General features: G+C 45.0%; 1 protein-coding gene and 1 long non-coding RNA gene across 4 annotated transcripts in view; one reads left to right on the top strand and one right to left on the bottom strand.

Moving 5' to 3' along the window:
* LOC135378026 (uncharacterized) overlaps window positions 1–6,520 on the top strand; it is a 96,209-nt gene extending 89,689 nt beyond the window's left edge. The window contains exon 3 of the long non-coding RNA XR_010418240.1: window positions 6,264–6,520. This is a non-coding gene — a long non-coding RNA (uncharacterized LOC135378026). The remainder of the gene's footprint in view (window positions 1–6,263) is intronic.
* Window positions 1–15,005, bottom strand: part of LOC135378019 (iroquois-class homeodomain protein IRX-4-like) — a 69,382-nt gene extending 54,377 nt beyond the window's left edge. For 2 of the 3 annotated variants that reach the window (XM_064610838.1, XM_064610837.1), the window contains exon 1: window positions 14,856–15,005. In XM_064610838.1, the coding sequence (XP_064466908.1) occupies window positions 14,856–14,996 (141 nt within the window). In that variant the 5' untranslated portion in view covers window positions 14,997–15,005. Of the gene's footprint in view, window positions 1–147; window positions 373–14,855 lie in introns of those variants that run through there. The other variant, XM_064610839.1, reaches the window with a different exon arrangement.
* Between the last annotated feature and the right edge of the window lie 1,224 nt (window positions 15,006–16,229).

Here is a 16,229-nt window from a genome sequence, read left to right as displayed (position 1 = left end):
GAAAAGAAGTTTTGTTATAGTTAAGAGTCAGTGTCGTAATCCCTATCCGAGCTCATATGTTACACATAGTGATATGAACTTGGATAGCGTATCGAAACATCACATGTATACTGCATGTCCGTGTGACTGAAAACAAAAATGACCTACTTGTGATGACGTCGAGTAGGAGTATCCAAGTTGGCCGTGGGACATCTATCTGCCGACCGTCTGCGTAGCTGCTGCTCTTCCAGCAGGGAAAAGCACGTAGATGACACAGTGTCCAGCAAGCGTGACTCAGTATGCCTGCATGCCGTGCTCGCTGACCGCGAAAACGGGGCAGCACCACCACATTGAGATAAACTTCCTTTGCTAGCAGCCTACTCTGAAGTTACAGTGTCGTCGTACGGTATCGTCGGGACTTTGTGGGACGGGCACCGCCTACGGGGTTGCTTGATTGACGCCGCGGCATCGGGAGCCACGCCTCTTGGTAGCGTGTGTGACAGGCGCAAACCACAAGCACCGCCCTTGCGCGCTTCCGAAGCCACGCCTTGTGAATTGCCGCGTGAGTTTCCGTCGTTCCCTGTGAGAGCATCACGCGACTGCCAGGGTTGCTCGATGGCACAATTTGCATTTGGAGAGGAGGAAAAGAGCCACGTACATAAACACGATGTCGGACAAAAAAGAATGAGGGTAAAAGAAAAAAAATAGGATTGCGGTTTTTGTCAAGAGATTGTCGTACAATGTTCCGGATCCGGAGGTATACCGAGTGTATCTGATCGGACAAGAGTGTGATTGCTCCTGTGGGCTGGCTTTTATGTCGCTCCGCTGCGTGTCACGCTCAAGAATTGAGGCTGGCTTCTGCTGGCGTGGAGCTCCTTTTGTTGGCTTTCTGATCCCTTGTATAAACATATGCAATCCTAGAGACTTGTATACATACATTTACGAGGGAGAGGCACGTTTCTTTCAGAACTCTGAGCTGCACATTGGACTTCTTCTTGGCTGTGTGATACCATTCGCGGACAGGTCCGTTTTCTAAAAGCCACTTTGGAGGCATTGTTGTTCACGCTGAAGTAAGAAACGTTCGTTTGAAGATGAATGAAACTGTACAATGTGCAGTCTCAACCTCTCAGGCGTGTTCTCCAAGGAGCTGCATGGAAGCGGTCTCCCGTTCCCGCACTTCAGTAGCTTAGTTTACGCGTATGACTTGGAGGGCATAGTGGTAAACTTTGGTTTTGCCGTTTCGCCATACGGTCTAATGGCCTAAATCATTGGGGCAATGAAATATGCGTGAAGTTTACTGCTGTGTGTGAAGCGTTTGCTGAAGAGTAGATGAAAATAGCGAACGAGAACAGGTGAAACCAAGTGAACGTTACTTGACTCCGCCGCTTGATAAGCACCGCAAGTTCGCGCGTTTCTATACTGCTAGGTGCTTGCGGTTTTCAGCCGCAATCTATTTCCCTCTTATTTGCTCGTTGGCGGTAGCCAAGGTCGTGCTGGAGACTGGGAGGTGGTGGGTTCGAATCCTACCACCGTCTGTGCTGTCTGAGGTTTTCCCCGGGTTTTCCGGTAGACTTTCCAGACGAATGTCGGCATAGTTCCCCTTGAAGTCGGCCCATGACGCATACTAACCACCCTGTTTTCCAATCCTTCCTGCTGTCCTCTCTCCATCTGTCCACGTCTGTACGCCGCTCATAGCCACAGTTGCTTCGCGACGCTAACACGGAATTAAAAAAAAACATTGACCTCCTCGCCACAAGCGGTTTTCACATCAGTGTTTAACGACGGTCTCAAAATTTTTGAAAATTTATTCCTCTCCTGTCCAGTTCAATAACGACAACATATGAGATAAGCATCGCAACACGCTTTGTAACGATTGTCGTGTATCTATAGTCGTGCAACCACGGGTAAGTCGGGTATCGAGATTGTTGTCTCTGTTGCTCTCGCGAGTATATAAAAGGCCGCTGATCCGTTATGAGCTGTTCACCTACATCATTACGATGAAAAATGGCCGGCCGTGAAGAAAAAAAAAAGAAAAGAAAAGAAATGAAGAAGCCTCGGCGAGTCGATTAAGTAAATCCATGGACATCACGTGGACATGAGGAGCCTTAGGGCAGAAGCCACTGCGGGAGAAATCGAATCGTAAGATGGATATGCCTGTTATTTATTGATTTACTCCGTAATATGTATAGGTGCACCAAATAAAGTCATGTTTACGGTTGTGGGCTTGTCCAAAGAACCGGGTTGATATTATACCATAATAATTCTAACCCCATTTGGTGATGAGCCGTACGTGTGTGCGAATGTTCCGGTTTTGTTGATGATAGCTACTCCCATTCTTGTACCCAAATTGTCACATTTTTATGGATTAAGCGACAATTCGAGTTTGCATTATAGTATACGTTCAACATGTCATACAGTAAACGCGGTTACACGAATTTCGTATAGTGTTTCGTATATTTATTCGAGGTCAACAACAAGAACAGATAAATTGATGATGATGAATGGGGAAATTCGCCACATGACGTCAGATCAAGATGGAGCAGCGCAGAAATGTCTGTGGTCTGATAAACGCTTCTGCACCATCTGTAATGCTGCCAAACGCAAACTTTGCATACATGACCAGATGCCGACTCGTATTTCAACGAAACTTTCATCACAAGTGTGTTCTTTTTTTGTCTTTTCGCCTATACATACCAGTATCTTGTTACCTTTTCATAGAAGAATAAGGAAGGACGCTGAGGCCACCTGCTTGACAATCATTGAAGATTACGTTGCTCGGAAGAACCGTGACTGTTACGCTTTCCGTGCCAAAATTATGGGTGTATAGATATGAACCTGAATAATTTACGCTGTCACTTCATAAACACGTGAGCATCGAAGCTGTTCGGTATCGTAATTCCTGCGGTGAAATACCTCTTCACATCGCCATACACATAGCTATTGTTGTTGTTGTTGGCTGACATAATTTCCGAACAAACACAAACAGAATGCACGTAGTTTAAGAGAGGAGCCAGAAAAATGCTTACTAAGAAATTATCCCCGTTCGTTGAGTGTATGCGTTTGAAAAGTGACTGTATTCAAGTAGCACTGTTCTGAGCATTCCGCTGTAATCCATGATTTTCTTCCCTACACTTCACATCGCTTTATAATTTTTTATTTTATTTTTACTTCCGTGTTAGCGCCGCGAAGAAACTGCGGCTATGAGCGGCGTACAGACGTGGACAGGTAGAGAGAGAACAGCAGGAAGGACGGGGGAGACAGAGGGCTTAGTATGCCTCCTGGGCCGATTTCACGGAAAACTGTGCCGACATGCGTCTGGAAAGTCTGCCGGAAAACTCAGGGAAAACCGCAGACAGCACATCCGATGCGGGGATTCGAACCCGCGTCACCTTTCAGTCTCTACGTGGAAAGCGGTCATGCTAACCACTATGCCACGGGAGCTGTCTGTTGCAAAGTTCGAGCATGCAAAGAAGATATATACACACCGAAAGAAACCAGCAGCCTTTCACTTGTGGTAGCACATGATATCATCACTGTGCACACCTAAGCTCTGGACAAAGGGCACGACATCCGTTCCCTTGACGACATTATATACTTCCCTTGTTTCCGTGCCTCTCGGCCGATTTCTTGTTCGTCATGTATACCAGCTAGCCTGCGCCCTTTCCTTTTTGTCGATCCGGCTACAGTGGATACCGGGTCACTCGGACATTCGCAGCAACGAAGTAGCTGATTGTCTTTCACTTGACGTTCACCAGTGCATGCCTATACAGAGCGAATCTATTTTACCAGCCCCGACGTGAAACCACGACCTACTAATTAGTAGTAGGTCGTACGTGAAACATGTTCCAGGTCTTCTGCGAAGCCGACTGCTAAAAAATGATCGGTTGAATGTGAAGGAACCGGTGTCTCACTGCTCCATAGATTCCCATCTCACCTATCGAGTACCTTCAAGGACGCTCGGGCCACAAAATCATTAGTCCACCGATTCCGGCTCCCCTTAGCCACGCGTTCCTTACAGTACATCAGGATAGCACAAAAACAAATCTCCCACTTAGGACCCCTTCCTGCCGCTTTCTTAGATGCTTCGCACGTGGCCTAAATTATTACGAGCCAGCCATGTTTTTGGACTACACTCAATGTAGTGCGCCAGTGCCACAGAGGACACCGAACACACTCAGCTGCAAGCAATGCACAAGCGAAGTCGTGAAGTGATACGGAGTATATCCATTGACAAGAAACGTCAACGGTCTACTTGACTCCAAGAAAGTACTCGGTGACCGGTGAGCCGTCTGTCGGCAAGTTGTGTTCCACTCTATGATTCTCCTCCTTGTACGATTCTCGTACGTGGGACGCACATCCGTTCAGAAATCTGGGCCCACTTGCACGAACGAGGAGGAAATTCTTCAGTGGCGTCATAGCTTTGTAAGTGCTTTACGCACGAGCAGCGTTTAGGACTGTAGCGCATGCCCGAAGGTGCTGAGAACACCACTGAGAAATCCCCTGAACGTTCGTGCAAGCGTGCCCTGATATATAGCGACATATTGCCATAGTAAGTATGCTGGAATAGCCGACCCAGTGTAGAGTTCTCGTAATGTATATAGCAATATGGGAATAGCAGGTCACTGTATACGAAATAGTCCTTCGAGTTGGTATAAATGTATACATTCATTATACAGATTATTCAGATATATTCATGCATCCATTCGTGGCCGCAAGCGCCTTATTCGATATATAGACCACTTGTTCCAGTACTCCGCTTTCTGAGAGACACAGAACCAGAGGAATAGCATCCACATAAATGAATCACGTGTGATATGAGTTAGTCTGAATCATTGACAAACCACCCGCTTTCTCTTCTTTTCCCTGTTTCCTCTTTTCTTTGTTTTGTTTTTTGTTTTCTAATGGAATAGCGTGTCGACCTTGCGTTTGACTGGCCTTTCCTCTTTTTCTTCCGAATACTGATGGTGATGTGATAAAGGAAAAAAAAAAGGGGGGGAGAATAAGCATACGTATATTCCCCCACTTGTTCTGCTATTAGTGACATTGTACAGATATGAATTTAGAAATTCACAGGGGAGCATTCCCAATTACGTGGTGTGGACAGATGAACACGATAATTTTCTGCTGATGTCAATCTCCAAAGGCACGGGACGAATAAGCAACGTCCATGCACTTGCTGGCAGTCCCGTTTCACCTATTCACCTGTCCCCCTTCCCAATCAGTTAATTTGGATTAGGCAAAATGGGATGGATTATGATTGACATGAGCGGAGCTGTATGGCGGTAGAGTGATGAAAGTGCCGCGTAGCGACTCAATGTCGAAATCCTGTGAAAATAAATAAATAAACAAACTAGAAATAAATGAAAAATAGAAAGAACAGAGGCTGAGAACTCGAAGCGATAGTCATGAAAACTTAAGGTCATCCCTCGTTTCACTGACGCTGCCGTTCTTGAATAGTTGCCAAAATCAAAATGGGCTGCTCCGTATTTTGGATTGCTTCCATGGTCGTGTAAGTCTAGTCTGAAGTATTATTATTATTTTACTTAGATGATGTTGATCTATGTCGTATTATCTCGCAATTCAGGGACACAGTCTGCTGGTATGGATCGAATCAGAATTAGGGATCTAAAATGTAACTTTGCTACACTTAAAAACTGAATGTTGTTTATATTCAACGGTACGTTCGAATCTGGTGTCATTCCACCGATGTTCAAGCAGGCAATTGTACGTCCTCTCTGTAAAGGTGGTAAGTGCCACATTTTGGAAAACTTTCGGCCCATTTCAATCCTACGTGCCTTTACGCAAATAATGGAAAAACATATAGTGAAAGTAGTCATTGCCTTTTTGGATAAATTCGGTCTTTTTTCTGCATCTCAGTATGGGTTTTCGAGTAAGAGTACTATTTGTCTGCTTGAAGATCTTGCTGATAATATTTACAGTGCATGCCTTAGACAAAAATCTGGACCTGTCGAAAGCTTTTGACACAATCAATCATACCTGTCTCCTTCAAAAGCTTTACTCTTTGGGGTTCAGAGGTCCCTTCTACAGTTGGTTTTGTAGTTACTTGAATGAGCGCTCTCAGAAGTTGGTAGTCGATGGTGTGTTTAGCAGCAGTACTATCCTTTGCATGGGAGTACTTCAGAGTTCTTGTTTGGCGCCACTTTTATTCAGTATTTACGTCAATGACTTAGGAGGTTTAGTCGCCAGTAGTTTAATATTTCAATATGCCGATGATACTACTTTCAACCCATGTTAACTGCCATGATGCTATTGAATCTCTGCAGGAAGACGCGAATCGACTCTTGGACCGGTTTCACGATAATGCTATTGCTGTCAATCCGACAAAATCAAAGTTATGTGTTTTTGCAATCCGTTAAAACGCTTGTCTAGTGAAGTGCCATTTTACCTTCACATGCCTATAACTGTTCGAACTGTTCGTGTGTACCTCTGCAATATGTTTCATCTATGAAATATATTGGTCTTCTAATGTGAAATGACATACCCATGTGTGGTCATGTTTTAATTAAATTGTGTGGAACTGCTCGACTCCTATTTAATATTAAAACTTTTACCCCGTACATGGTTCGTAGGCAAATATTGCAGTCATTGGGTTACTCGATCTTGAGGTATGAGGTAGGTTTAACTGTCTTCTTTAATTGTTCTTCATCGTGGAAGAATAGACTCGACCGGGTGCTCAACGCAGCACTCAAAAGCGTTCCCTTTGGAAGGTTTGCCGACTCGTAAAATTTATTTGTTGTAAATAAGCTGCCTACTTTAACAACCTTTTTGTTCAGATTGTGGTGCTTAGGTATTATTGGACTGATGACTACAAAATCGCACGTTATTGTCCTAGGCAGTTACGCCACGTATACTGTACCTAGAATATTCACGTTGTTTGGGAAAGATCTGCGTTGCTATTATGTTCCTACAGTGTTTAACTCCCTATCGGATGATTTTGCTGATTGTTCGTCTATTACTTCGCTAAAACTGATGCGTCATTCAAAATTTTATGAATGATGTTTTCAACATATCTCAGCTCTTGCTTCCTCTTGTTACTATTACCAGCGCCTACGTAATATTTTATGCTCATTTGCCATATATTGCAGTCTTTAGACATTCTGCTTTCCAAATTTCCTCGTAGGGTACTTTCTATTGCTTAGTTATGTTCTTCAGGTATTTATTATTGGATTTATTGCCCAATGTGTATTTTTTCCCCTCCATTTTGTAATTGCTTGCTTACCTGTGTAAATTGGGTTCACACTGATTGCCAGGCCCTGCTCACAAGCTTGTTAGCTTAGGCGGGCAATTTTTCTGTTTTACTGTATTTCTTGAAATAAAAATTATTATTATTATTGTTGTTCTTGTTCTTGTTGTTGCTTGACAAATTCGTCAAGTTATAGCAGAGTTTTCGCGCCTTTTGATATAAACATGGAGCCCGTACCACCTCAAAATACAGACTAATGCAATTATGGAAGGTTGAGGAAGTTTATCAACATTATCTGGAATTATAAACTCATTGCGTCGACAAAGATTTAACCATGTACAGGAAGCTCGATGGGCATTGGCAAACCATGGAGATACGTTGATTATACCATTTTGGTACTGTGCAGCCATAAACCTGAATTCACAGGGGTATTATAGCGCTACTGTTGTGCCTGAATGTCAAACAATAACTTTATTTTGATGACGTTTGGACTGTTTCGCCGCCACATGGCGAAATACAAGTGCCTTTCCCCCCTTCCCCCAATGTTGGTAAAGTTGGTTTTAGTTACTGCACGAAAAAAGTAACTTAGTTACTTTAGAGTTACCTTAGGAATTGACAAAAGCATGAACTTGAGGCCAGCATTTATTATTCGAAATTCTACGCGAGTGCAAGGTAAACATGTGTAGGTTGCACCTGGGCAGTGACTGTTGTGTCGGTAAGTTTGTCCCACCTTATTGCAAATCAGACCCTATCGACGCTGAACAACAGCTCAAAAGGTTACTGTACAGAATACCATATGCTATAACCGGATTTGCCAACCAGTCGAAAAAATACAGCTTCTTCCCGGTGTCCTTCCGCATCACAAGTGGATAAAAATAAAATTCCGTCATCTACCCAAGTGCCCAAAATGTTTCTTACCGCAGGAAAATTATTTAGCACAAGCATACTACTAGGGCCCCGAGGGGAAAATAAATAAGTACTGTTGGGGGGCTTCGACGGCTTTCTTTCCACTTTTCAAATTGCTTAGTCTCCGATGACGCAATCAGGCTTGGTTGTTTCCCAATATTGTGGTGATAGCTGCATTCCTTTCCCAATATCTGTTTCTTCAGAACGACGGACACTTATATGAGCCGTGACTATACCGGTCGACATCAGGCAGGGAGGGAATATGGATGCACCTTCCGAAATTACTGTGAAAAACACGCGATTCTAAAAGAAAGTAATTGGTTACTGAAGCTGGTTCCATTTGAGAGGTGCTCTCTGAGGAGGAGTATTGGTTGCATTCCTGCTATAGCTACATTCTCAGTTGATAGCTACCGGAACTAAGTTATTTCCCCCAAGACTGCTTTACCCAGCCTACGTTGTACATAGCTGGCCGTATGGCGCCAAAGGACAGCTTTCTTTCTTCACTATGTGCAGACGTGTGTCTAGTCCGTAGGTGAAAAGGAACTCTGCCGGAATTCCACTGGAACTCCTCAACAAGGAAGGAAAGTCTACCGCACACATTCTGCGAAATAATGATAATAATAATAATAATAATAACTTTATTTTTGTTTAGGTGCCCAAAAACAACCACTAGGGTTTTCTAATTGGTGCACAACAAAATGTCACACATGTTTAAAATGGGACATAATGGGACTCCATGCAATAGGCGATTTCAGATATTGCCCTTGTGCTCCGCACGGGGGCCCTCCGTCGCCCAAGTCACGCGCATCGCGCAATGCGTCCTGGGAAATGGTTTACATTCGTGCTCGTCTGCCTGTTGCTCGAAGGTGCGGGAGGTGAAGGAGAGAGAAAACCGAAACCGTTTGCGCTCTTCTTCTTTTCTCCGACTCATGAAAACTAAATCCCAAGGTGCAGCGGGGCTTTCGCAACACGGCGCTCTCTGGTGGACCATCCATGCAATTTCTGAAATCGTCTATTCGGGGTTAGTGGACGTTCTAAGGGATGGGTGGATAGATAATCCTCAGGATTAATATGCGAAATAGATTGCAAAATGGATATATTGTGTATTCATCTTTGCATGTGCAAAATGGGAAGACGCACACGTCGTGAACATTAAACATATACGTATATTTGGAGTCCCTTTGACCGCTACTATTATTATTACACATCCTCCTGCACCATCATGTCACCTCAATTACAGACACCGTTTCATTCTGAAATGAAATGTCTTGTTCATAGTACATAACTATATGTATTGTTGTGCAATAACTGTGTCCGCTTCGCAACATCTCCAGTGGGTGTGGGTGGATGTGTCTGGCATTCCTTTCCTTAGGTGATCTGGGGTAGCCGGCCCTCGTGATGAGGGCTACAATCCCAATTTTTTTTCTTTCAATCATCATCATCATCATCAACTGTGTCCATTGTTGCATCTTTGTTAATCCCCACTCACCTCTTCAGTTCTTTAATGCCCCGATTAAAATAAATAAACCCCCCACAAGAGGATGGGTGAGGCTGACATCACCTCGTGATATCGATCAATAAATAGCCGATAACTGGACAAATAAAACGGAGTGATCAGACAAATTGAGCGAAAATATAGTTTTCATGTTTCTTCGTTTCTTTTTTTCATTTCGCACTGTGTGTGTGTCTGTGTCTGTGTGTTCTTAACCCAGCACTTGGGGTTTCAGCGATTTTAAAGTATGTTTTTCATGGTCGCTCCCGATGAATTAAGCAGGGTTCCGGGCAAGTGTTATGAGGGGATGTATTCACCCCATATCTCGTGGTATAGCTCTTCTACTTTTAGAATACTCTGGTGTGGTCTGGTATGCCTATGAAATGATCACTCGTGAACCATCATCTTCACTTTTCTGCCTTTGTTTTGTGCAAAAAGAAAGGAACAAAGATAGAGAGAGAGAGAAAAAAAATAATTTATCGACAGGTACGTGTAATTCTGCGAGTAATATGAAATATCTAAACGAACGTGATGTACGGCTTCCGTCAACCTTAACAATAACACTGGAAAAAATTACAGTTGACGGGAGCTGTACAGGGTTATTAACATGTGCGCAGAAGTACTTTTTTTTTCTAATCACAGAGGAGCAACATTGGTTCACTGACCAAGAGCACGTACATATACAACGAATAAGCGTAAGCACAGTGGGAATAACTTGTAAATTGCGTACAAGGCGAGATAAATCCGAGAATATGGAGAGCGTGTTGGTTAACACTTAACACGACGAGAACACTAACAAGAGACACGGAGAGAGACAAGAGACAACGGACGTTGTCGGAGACGCGTCCGTTGTCTCTTGTCTGTGTCCGTATCTCTTGCTAGCGTTCTCGTCATGTTAAGGGCGAAATAGTAGGCTATAACCCTTTATTGTTGTTTTAGAGCTGCTATAGATGTTCTCTTGAGTTGTTTAGGATTCGCAAGAAGCACCACCCACGTTATACAGGAACATAAGCAAGGAGAGGAAATAATGAAAAAATAACAGCAGACACAGCTGCACAACTAAGGAAAGGAAATCCTTTCAGGGTACCGAAGAATGGGGTAAAGCACCGGTTGCCCACGGAGCACTGAAGCCGTTAATTGTGATCATTATACTGGCACTGGTTGCACGTCGTGAAATTAGCCCCGAGCGGGACACCCAGATGTTAGCCTCGTCCGATCGCGCATCCCTCAACCCAGCGGGAAGAGACACCGCTTTGCACTTTGTAGTCCACGGGGGAGCGTGCCACAAATTAGCATTTCTGCATGGTCGCACTTTCTTGCAGAGACACGACCGAGAATATAAAGTTCTGCACGAGAAGAGTCTGTTTGAGTGACAGCTCCAAACCAATGAAGCGAACTGCGGGTTGACCATCTGTGACGGGTGGACACAAAGGGTAGCGCTAAGCCGAAACACGAGTTAGAGCTCGCTGTAATCCGGCATCGAACCCATTTGCGTGCCACTGCGGTGACGACCTCCGCGGTGCGGGGGTCCTTCCACGGGAGGAAATTGCCCATTTGTGGTCGTCTGTACTTTTCCCAGCTTGACTTGTTTGGACATCTCCGAATGTCACCGGCTGAACCGGCGCTTCCTGCGCGAGGGTCGATTTAATTCAACCTCGAGTGTGCGTCCGTGCGGAAAGCAAAGGGATGCATTGAGCTTTGCTGCTTGGTTGTTGGCCATTCGGCGAAGAAGGGGTCCCGCTTTGCTCGACCCATACATGCGTCCTAATTGAGATGTCTCAGCGTGAAATTTGAGGCCTGGACGGCTCACACTGCTGGTAGCGGTGTAGGATATTCATCAGGCACACCATTCCGGCGCTTTTCTCAACGATTCATTTGCGCAGTTGCAGTTTACCACATTGAGACTACATTGAGAGATGTGCTTTGTTTTTATTATTTCTTTCTTTTGTTTTGTATCAAAGAGGACACCGGGACGGGAACAAATTTTGACAACAATGATTCGATGACCGTGAACAGAACTGAACGGTGATTAACCTATAGTTGTTGACTGGTTGTTTCTAGAAGAAGAGCGCCGATTAGTACTATTATGTAATATTTATAAAATGAACGGACTGTAAATGTTGCCGTTCAAAAGCTGTATATTAATGTCAGTATAGTTAGATTCTGTGCACGGGCGCTGCCATTGAACGACCATGAACTCCAAGTCTGATGAACACCAAACCACCAAAGCCCAAACCCAAATCTTCACTGGATGTATGGACAGCAATAGACACATATTTTGGCCGCGTTTTACGTCAAGGTTGTCACTTGTCAGACGACGTATGGGCGACTCTGTTGAACACTGCACAGTAGTAAAGCAGCCCAAAGTCAGTTTATGTTGACGGCATATTTCAACAGCTTGTTGCTTGTAAATCCAGCACAACAAGTTGCAAATGTGACAGATAACACTTAATATTTTTGATTTGTTAGCAAAAGTGAGGTAAAACGGCTCGGGGCGACGTCTGGTGGAAAATTATCCCCAATTCGTCCAACAACAGTGATCTACGTTCTCGACTGACTTGCTGCTCCTGATGGCTACGCAGCCCCGACACGTAGCCAATTTCTTTCCTTTGAGACCCAGGGTTGTCCGCATACAGTGTCGTTTTGCTGCCGTACTTGACAAGCATTGCTCAGTTGGTGACCACTTCGACACAGTGTTGCCCGTAATTTTAAATTTTAATTTCCCAAAAAACTATGAGTGCAATTGGTACGAAAATTGGGACCTAACAGTAATGAGGGCTCATGCTATTGAAAAGATAAATCTTCTGAGATCGCACCTATACTGCTTTACGGTACATTTAGTGCCGCCTTGCTGAAGCTGCGGCACAACGTTGGGTCGAATGCTCCAGTATACCATCTGTCGTCTTGTAGGACTCTCTAGTACCCACGCTGAGGTGCGTACTGATAGACGGAGCAATGCTGGCGGAGCTGTGTTTCCCTGTGCACTGGCTCTGCGGAAAAAGGGCCACATCCATTCGTTTGTTGTCGTCCTGCTCCGTTTTCCAGGGCCGCATGGCCATAGCCGTAGCAGGTGAGAGGGAGTGATGGGTAGGTGATCGAGGTACGTTACAGTTTTTGTTTCTACTACAGCATGCAAAGTCAAACAAAAAGTTTCGGAAAATTGTGTCATATATTGTGATACGAAGCAAGGTGAACAAATTGCTGAAACAAGGGCTGATTGAACACGAACACACAAACGGCCAGGGAGCCATCCATCCTCAGCTGTCTGAAACTGTTAGCTCCGGCGTTTTTCACAGCGGCGCTGAGAAAAATTGGGCGGTCTGCCACTCCAAAAACGCATCATGCAGTTGGGACTGAAGTCCCATGACGCCGGCCCGGTGTGTATCAGGAATAGCTATCAAGCAACCGGCACCCAGAATTCGCTCATTGTCTGCTTGAGTTGAGTCGAATGGTTTTGCGTGGCTAAGAATGCAAAAACAAGTCTAATCAGAAACGCCTTTTGGCGGAGTATTCCTACGTCATGTCCACACATTGCGTGACAACGTCAACCACCTTTATACATGCAACACGTTTCCCAGTTGTCAGCTTCAACAACGGTTACGAACTGCGTCACGAAAGCTGTGGGCAGTATTCCTTATTAACAAGCTGAAATATTTGTATACTGTACAACAATTGCCTCGGCGTACGAAAAGTAATACACAACAAATGCTGCTACTAGGGTGTTCAGTCAGTTATGGCTACGCGCCATCTATTGAGAATGCAAGCAACTAGACGATACATCAGACGAGATAGTGCGTTTCTCGCGAGTGCAGTAAGCATTTCATTGCGAAGGTGCACGATTTGTGTGTTTCGGAACACAAGGACGCAAACCATTTCAAACAGCAGCGACGCAGCGAGCAGACGAGCCGACGACACAGACGCGGAGAGAGAGAAAAGGCCAACAGATGGCGCAGATCACCTCGCAGGCACGGAACTCGGACAACCGTTTACAGTTTAAACCGGACTTCTCAAGAATTGCTGTTGTTCTTCAAAAAAAGTCAAATGGTTATTAGTAACCTGTCTCAAATGTGTTACGTTGTACTTCAATATCACGTGATGTCTGTCCACCAATCCGTGGCCGACTCCAACTTTGTTCTTTGCAAACTTTAGGGTCGCCACCTTTCAGTTTCTATAAGTGTTCAAAATTAATTAGTGCGATAAGTCTGAATAACTGAAAGGTGATGAGAGCCAACTTGTCTCAAGCGGTAACGCCACTGAGCTGTAAAAGCCACATCGCTGCTGTCGGTCGACTCGATGCAGTCACTGCGGTGCTCTAGAAGATCTAGAGCACATTCTTCTTCATTGCCCACCCTGCCAACCTTCCCGACTCTCACTCTCGGGGTCTCTTAATCAGCTGGACTCTCACCCCCTCTCTCAATCAAAATTGCTTGGTCCCTGGCCAAACCCAGCCCACCAACGCTCTGTCCTCAAATCTCTTTTGACCTTTTTGGACGCCATATAGGACTTCGGTCCTTATTGTGAAGGGGCTCATTATTTCACTCCCCACATCACCACCAGTAATGTGGTAGAGTATCTACCTGGCGATGAAATTCCCCATTCATCATCTCAAACTAAAATTGTTGTTTGAGAGGTGATGACTTGTGTGTGTGTGTGATTTACACAGCCAAGTTCTACATGATGGTATCTTGAAACATTGTGGTTGTATTTCACTTTACAGTTCCTTAAAATTCCGTGTGAAGCAACTGTGGTTGTGAGCGGTGTACAGACGTAGACAGGTGGAGAGAGGACAGCAGGAAGGAGTGGGAGACACGGGTTAGTGTGCGTCCTGAGCCGACTTCAAGGGGAACTGTGCCGACATTCGTCCGGAAGGTCTGCCGGAAAACACAGGGAAAACCTGAGACAGCACAGCTGGCGGTAGGATTCGAACCCCCCCCCCCCCCCCCCCACACACACACACACCTTCCAGTCTTTAGCATGACCTTGGCTACCATCAATAAGCGGATGCTCTAACCCGCTCGGCCATGCCGCTGCTCAGAGGGAGTTTTGAAAGCCTTTTGCACTTTGCGGTGCAGTAGTTTGTAGCATGGAACTACCTAGTAAGTTTATCATTGTTCAGAGCTGTACTGTGATTGCGAGAATTAAGTGAGGAGTCAGTGACTCACTCTAATCGTAAGCCCAAATACCCGAGTGCAAGATCCACAGGACAGGCTCCCATCAGAGAAGATTTTGAACGCAGAGCAACAGAACAGTAGAGGAGAACAAAGTCTCAAATACCCTGAGAATGCAGCTTTTTAGGAGGCGTTCTTCGTGGATCTTTGTACTGAAGTCTGGATACATCCTTGGCAGGTGACTATGGAAGCAGGACACACGCAGACATGTGGAGAGATGAAGACTGTTGCGACTGTCGTCCGCCATCACGGCTGCCCTCAGTCCTACTGCCTTCTGAGAATCTGGTGAGTTGATTAGATTAGATTAGTAGCAGTAGTAATGTTCAGTGCACGTGTGGTAAAGACGGAGCTCTACCCAAGCAGCAAAATGTACTGAAAGTCGGGTGCAATAGGGGTGGACGGGTAGGTTGAAGGCCTTGAACAAACTCGTGAAACTAAAGAACACTGATAAGACACATACCGTCCACCCCTGTTGCACCCGACTTTCAGTACATTGTGCTGCTTGGGTAGTTTAGCCCAGTTATAAACTGGATCAGTTCACTGCAAGACCGCCAAACTCATCGAATTTGGAGAACACCTAGATTATTCGTACGTACCGGGGGACAATGACGAAGGAGCGGGTTTAGCATATCAGGCTAATTCGAATGAATGCGGCAGTAACGATGACGATGATGACTCGGTTCTTCCCCCTGCATCTTCCTCGCATCTTCCTCGTGATGAAGATGGAGCTATGCTGGCGACAGGCAGTGGGAAGGTGGGACATATGTGCACGGTCTTCTTCCGGCGTTGTCGGCTGTCACTTGGAGGGTCGGCTTCAACCGCATAATTTACGTGAGTACATAGGTCCACATACTATATTAAATTGATAGCGCAGATGTGCAGTTTGTTTTGTGCTATTTGTGTGTGTTTTTCTGCTGCGGTTACTGAGCACAGTTTCCCTTCTGGATTATCAGACTAAATCACAATGAGGGAGGCGTGTACAGCTACCACAATCTCTTGGCTGGAATTCTTCCGTAACTACGTGCATGGTATGTAGTACTATTATTCTGACATGTATTTTGGAGCGCTGCCCCGCTTCAAAGGGAAACTCCGCTTATCAATCCTTCTTCTCTGCACAATGGTGGCTACATTGTTACGTGTGTTTAGTGAGCAAATTAGCAAGAGGCAGCGAGCTGGTGACTGCGTGAAGCGGGCAATATTTCCTTGAGTTAGGGGAAACCAAACAAGGGACAAAGGACGTAAGTCTGTGAGTCTCCGTGTCCACTTCGTCGCGTCCTTCGTTCCTTCTTTGTTTCTGTCAAGCTCAAGGAAATGTTGCCCGCCTCACGTGTTTTTGCTGTTCCGTGTTTTCGGCATGAATTTGCGCATATTTGGGAGCGCATATCGCCAACTAAAATGTTTAAAAAATGCAACTTTATCGGCATTTTGCTTTACGGTAAATAAATAAATACCCGAATTCGGTGCCTTAATAATACATAAA

Source organism: Ornithodoros turicata, chromosome 1 (assembly GCF_037126465.1).
Source record: "Ornithodoros turicata isolate Travis chromosome 1, ASM3712646v1, whole genome shotgun sequence".
In the NCBI taxonomy this organism is placed as follows: Eukaryota; Metazoa; Arthropoda; class Arachnida; order Ixodida; family Argasidae; genus Ornithodoros; species Ornithodoros turicata.
Note: the sequence above shows the minus strand (reverse complement) of the source record. Positions and strands in the feature narration are given on the sequence as shown.